This window comes from Salvelinus fontinalis, chromosome 40 (assembly GCF_029448725.1).
Source record: "Salvelinus fontinalis isolate EN_2023a chromosome 40, ASM2944872v1, whole genome shotgun sequence".
Taxonomy (NCBI): Eukaryota; Metazoa; Chordata; class Actinopteri; order Salmoniformes; family Salmonidae; genus Salvelinus; species Salvelinus fontinalis.
The window spans coordinates 467,461-473,332 of record NC_074704.1 but is presented as its reverse complement, the minus strand read 5'-3'; the positions used below and the strand labels follow the sequence as shown (position 1 = coordinate 473,332).

General features: G+C 49.8%; 1 protein-coding gene across 1 annotated transcript in view; it reads left to right on the top strand.

The window, feature by feature from the left end:
• Positions 1 to 5,455, top strand: part of LOC129839659 (somatostatin receptor type 5) — a 13,214-nt gene extending 7,759 nt beyond the window's left edge. Inside the window, exons 4-7 of the mRNA XM_055907206.1 lie at positions 687 to 876; positions 1,266 to 1,348; positions 1,610 to 1,759; positions 4,674 to 5,455. Of these exons, the coding sequence (XP_055763181.1) occupies positions 687 to 876; positions 1,266 to 1,348; positions 1,610 to 1,759; positions 4,674 to 4,757 (507 nt within the window). The 3' untranslated portion in view covers positions 4,758 to 5,455. The remainder of the gene's footprint in view (positions 1 to 686; positions 877 to 1,265; positions 1,349 to 1,609; positions 1,760 to 4,673) is intronic.
• Positions 5,456 to 5,872: the final 417 nt, after the last annotated feature.

Below are 5,872 nucleotides of genomic sequence, written 5' to 3'. Positions count from 1 at the left end.
GTATTAACTCTGAATGGTTAAGGTTAGGCATTAACTCTGAATGGTTAAGGTTAGGTATTAACTCTGAATGGTTAAGGTTAGGTATTAACACTGAATGGTTAAGGTTAGGTATTAACTCTGAATGGTTAAGGTAAGGTATTAACTCTGAATGGTTAAGGTTAGGCATTAACTCTGAATGGTTAAGGTTTGTGTTAAGCTTAAAACAAAGATTCAAAAAGCAACCTTATATTGCTGGATTTGAACATACAACCTTTGCACCAGAGGCAGATGCTCACACCCATCTACAACACCCCAGCAAAACCCAAACCTACTGGAACGTAACAGCGCTCACTGGTGCCCCTAGTGGTCTGTTTCCACGCCATCTCCCCACCTCAGACATGGATGGACTAATACTGACTTGTCTCACGGGTGACTTGGCTGGTTTTGTGGTCATTATCTTCAAGGTGTGTGAAAAAGCATTCCAGAATATTATTTTGTTCTGTTTTGTCATTCCAACCATTCTTTTCGGTATTTAGCATATTTTGATGTTGACCTATTGTATGTAAGAGAGTTTCTGCTGAAACTTTCCTTTTTCTAATTTGCCATGTTCATATGTTTTAGAATACATTTGTATAACATGTTATCATCACCATCCTCATCATTGCCATCCTCCTCCTCCACCACCACCATTTTGTTACCCCCTCCAGGTGAAGTCTTCCGGTGTGCGGGCGGGCTTCACCAAGCGTCGGCGATCAGAGCGTAAGGTGACCCGTATGGTGGTGATCATCGTGGTGGTCTTCGTCCTCTGCTGGCTCCCCTTCTTCATCATCAACATCATCAACCTCATCATCATCATCCCAGAGTCCTCCGCGACCGCCGGCGTCTACTTCTTCTCTGGTAACAGAAGAAACCTTCTATTCTGTATCCCAAATAGCACCCTAATCCCTGTGTAGTGGACTACTGTTTACCAGAGCCCTATGGGGAATAGGATACACTCACTCTTACCCTATGGGGGGAGAGGGTTGGAGAGAGGAGGAGAGGGGGGGTAGAGAGAGAGAGAGAAAGAGAGAGAGAGAGAGAGGGTGGGAGAGAGAGAGAGAGAGAGGTGGGATAGAGAGAGAGAGAGAAAGAGAGAGAGAGAGAGATAGAGAGGGTGGGAGAGAGAGAGAGGGGGAGGTGGGAGAGAGAGGAGAATAAAGAGAGAGGAGAATAGAGAGGTGGGAGAGAGAGAGAAGGAGAAAAGTGCGAGACAGACATTGACCATTAGTTTTGTCTCTACTCCCCAGTCATCCTGTCCTATGTTAACTCCTGTGCCAACCCTTTGCTCTATGGCTTCCTGTCAGACAACTTCAGACAGAGCTTCAGAAAGGTGATTATTATTTATTCAACCTTTATTGGACCTTTATTTAAACAGGAAAAGATACTTGAGGTTTGAAAGCTGTTTTGCGAGGAAGACCTGGAGGTGCTTTATGACCCAGCCACCGCCATCCCCTTCACAGAACAATTAGCTATTTCATAGAATAGACATTTATTTGTACATGTTCTGTATTTATATACAATATCAGTTTTCCTCAGTGCTCACCACAGTGCATCGTCTTCCCGATCCCATGTGCTTGATTTCTTCCGGAAGGTTCTGTGCGTACGGAAGGCCAACGGCGTGGAGGATGGTGACCCCAGCGCCCCGAGGATAGAGAAGACTAGAGAGACGACTAGAGACGACTCCTTCCTGTCGCCTAGGAACCACGATGGACACAACGGACACACATCAGAGAATAGCCAGGTGAGGAGGGAGTGAGCCCTGTGTGTGAGTGTGTGTGTGTGTGTGTGTGTGTGTGTGTGTGTGTGTGTGTGTGTGTGTGTGTGTGTGTGTGTGTGTGTGTGTGTGTGTGTGTGTGTGTGTGTGTGTGTGTGTGTGTGTGTGTGTCAACTATATTACGGATGTAAGGGACACACACGGCACACAGCAGCCAGGTATGGAGTGGAGGGGGCTGGTAAAGGGAGGGGAGGAGGACCAATCAGTGTATGGTATAGGGAGGGGAGGAGGACCAATCAGTGTGTGGTAAAGGGAGGGGAGGAGGACCAATCAGTGCATGGGATAGGGAGGGGAGGAGGACCAATCAGTGTGTGGTAAAGGGAGGGGAGGAGGACCAATCAGTGTGTGGTATAGGGAGGGGAGGAGGACCAATCAGTGTGTGGTAAAGGGAGGGGAGGAGGACCAATCAGTGTATGGGATAGGGAGGGGAGGAGGACCAATCAGTGTATGGGAAAGGGAGGGGAGGAGGACCAATCAGTGTGTGGTATAGGGAGGGGAGGAGGACCAATCAGTGTGTGGTATAGGGAGGGGAGGAGGACCAATCAGTGTGTGGTATAGGGAGGGGAGGAGGACCAACCAGTGTGTGGTATAGGGAGGGGAGGAGGACCAATCAGTGTGTGGTATAGGGAGGGGAGGAGGACCAATCAGTGTGTGGTATAGGGAGGGGAGGAGGACCAATCAGTGTGTGGTATAGGGAGGGGAGGAGGACCAATCAGTGTGTGGTATAGGGAGGGGAGGAGGACCAATCAGTGTGTGGTATAGGGAGGGGAGGAGGACCAATCAGTGTGTGGTAAAGGGAGAGGAGGAGGACCAATCAGTGTATGGGATAGGGAGGGTAGGAGGACCAATCAGTGTGTGGTATAGGCAGGGGAGGAGGACCAATCGGTGTGTGGTATAGGGACGGGAGGAGGACCAATTGGTGTGTGGTATAGGGAGGGGAGGAGGACCAATCAGTGTATGGTATAGGGAGGGGAGGAGGACCAATCAGTGTGTGGTATAGGGAGGGGAGGAGGACCAATCAGTGTAAGTTATAGGGAGTGGATATTACTAGTGTTGTGGTCTCAGTAGGAGTGTATATATGTTTATTACTGTGGTCTCAGTAGGAGTGTATATATGTTTATTACTGTGGTCTCAGTAGGAGTGTATATATGTTTATTACTGTGGTCTCAGTAGGAGTGTATATATGTTTATTACTGTGGTCTCAGTAGCAGTGTATATATGGTTATTACTGTGGTCTCAGTAGGAGTGTATATATGTTTATTACTGTGGTCTCAGTAGGAGTGTATATATGTTTATTACTGTGGTCTCAGTAGGAGTGTATATATGTTTATTACTGTGGTCTCAGTAGCAGTGTATATATGGTTATTACTGTGGTCTCAGTAGGAGTGTATATATGGTTATTACTGTGGTCTCAGTAGGAGTGTATATATGTTTATTACTGTGGTCTCAGTAGGAGTGTATATATGTTTAGTGTATGGAATTCACCTAGACGTGATAGCAAAGTGTACCAGTTTGCGGCAAAAATCTTTTAATGCCAATAAAGCATTTTTTTGTTTCATGAATTGAGAGAGGGGTGGAGAGAGAGGGATGGAGGGAGAGGGATGGAGAGAGAGGGATGGAGGGAGAGGGATGGAGAGAGAGGGATGGAGGGAGAGGGATGGAGAGAGAGGGGTGGAGAGAGGGGGATGAGAGAGGGATATAGAGAGAGGGAGGAGAGAGAGGGATGGATAGGGGGATGAGAGAGAGGGATATAGAGAGAGGGATGGAGAGGGATGGAGAGAGAGGGATGGAGAGAGAGGGATGGAGAGAGAGGGATATAGAGAGGGGGATGGAGAGAGAGAGGGATGAGAGAGGGGGATGGAGAGAGAGAGGGATGGAGGGAGGGATGGATGGAGAGAGAGGGATGGAGAGAGAGGGGGGTGGAGAGAGAGGGATGGAGAGAGAGGGATGGAGAGAGAGAAAGGTAGAGGGAGGGATGGAGAGAGAGAGGGATGGAGAGAGAGGGATGGAGATAGAGAAAGGTAGAGGGAGGGATGGAGAGAGAGGGATGGAGAGAGAGGGATGGAGAGAGAGAAAGTTAGAGGGAGGGATGGAGAGAGAGAGGGATGGAGAGAGAGAAAGGTAGAGGGAGGGATGGAGAGAGAGAACGGTAGAAGGAGGGATTGAGAGAGAGAAAGGTAGAGGGAGGGATTGAGAGAGAGAAAGGTAGAGGGAGGGATGGAGAGACAGAAAGGTAGAGGGAGGGACTGAGAGAGAGAAAAGTAGAGGGAGGGATTGAGAGAGAGAACGGTAGAAGGAGGGATTGAGAGAGAGAAAGGTAGAGGGAGGGATTGAGGTCGAGTGAAAACGGGGGAGAGTGGAGGACGGAACAGTGTCCAATCTGCTCAAAATGGTTGTGAAGTGTGTGTGTGTGTGTGTGTGTGTGTGTGTGTGTGTGTGTGTGTGTGTGTGTGTGTGTGTGTGTGTGTGTGTGTGTGTGTGTGTGTGTGTGTGTGTGTGTGTGTGTGTGTGTGTGTGTGTGTGTGTGTGAGTGTTCCCCCTGTCGTAACAGTAAGCAGTGTGTGATTGAGTTGTAGTAGCAGACAGATTGGTTCTGGTTAAAGTCCTTTATGTGATTCAGCTCTAAATGAGACAGATTGAAATAGAAATGTGGTTTTGAGGTGAACAGGAGCTCTCTCTTTATTTGTTCTGTTTCAGTCAATCATTATGGATCACACTCTCCATGTTGCACACACACACACACACACACACACACACACACACACACACACACACACACACACACACACACACACACACACACACACACACACACACACACACACACACACACACAGGCACGAACGCACACCTGAGGTGCCACTGTCTCTTGTCTCTGCAGGCCGTCCAATTGGAGCCTTGTGGTAGCCCAGGGGAGGAGACAAGGCCCTCAGGGCCCACTGTGATTGGCATGTCCTCGCTTTAAACTCTCCTGATTGGCCAGTCCACGGTTTGAAGTCTCTCTCTCTCTGCCTACTGAAGGTGTCTCCTCACATTCCGGCCACACCCACTTCTCACACCACTGCAGACCTGCACCCTCCCCCACACGAGGCCCCTCCCCTGACCCCGATCCAGGCACCGCCACCACCGTAACGACCACGTCAACCCCGCCCATCATCACGGCACCCACCATTGCCATCGCTGCCGCCACGCCCCCCGCCATGAACTCTGAACTCTTACTTCATTCACAAACAGGAAGGGGAAAAAGAAGGCTAGTGAGTTCTCTTGCTGTGTATGTGGAAACTGTTGAACCTGAAAAGGGCTGAGGAGGAAGAGGTGGAGAGAGGAGGGGACACTGTTAGAGGAGAAGGAGAGGAGGAGGAGGTAGAGAGAGGAGGTGACACTGTTAGAGGAGAAGGAGAGGAGGAAGAGGTGGAGAGAGGAGGAAGAGGTAGAGAGAGGAGGTGACACTGTTAGAGGAGAAGGAGAGGAGGAAGAGGTGGAGAGAAGAGGTGACACTGTTAGAGGAGAAGGAGAGGAGGAGGAGGTAGAGAGAGGAGGTGACACTGTTAGAGGAGAAGGAGAGGAGGAAGAGGTGGAGAGAGGAGGAAGAGGTAGAGAGAGGAGGTGACACTGTTAGAGGAGAAGGAGAGGAGGAAGAGGTGGAGAGAGGAGGTGACACTGTTAGAGGAGAAGGAGAGGAGGAGGAGGTAGAGAGAGGAGGTGACACTGTTAGAGGAGAAGGAGAGGAGGAGGAGGTAGAGAGAGGAGGTGACACTGTTAGAGGAGAAGGAGAGGAGGAAGAGGTGGAGAGAGGAGGAAGAGGTGGAGAGAAGAGGTGACACTGTTAGAGGAGAAGGAGAGGAGGAGGAGGTAGAGAGAGGAGGTGACACTGTTAGAGGAGAAGGAGAGGAGGAAGAGGTGGAGAGAGGAGGAAGAGGTAGAGAGAGGAGGTGACACTGTTAGAGGAGAAGGAGAGGAGGAAGAGGTGGAGGGAGGAGGAGACACTGTTAGAGGAGAAGGAGAGGAGGAAGAGGTGGAGAGAGGAGGTGACACTGTTAGAGGAGAAGGAGAGGAGGAGGAGGTAGAGAGAGGAGGTGA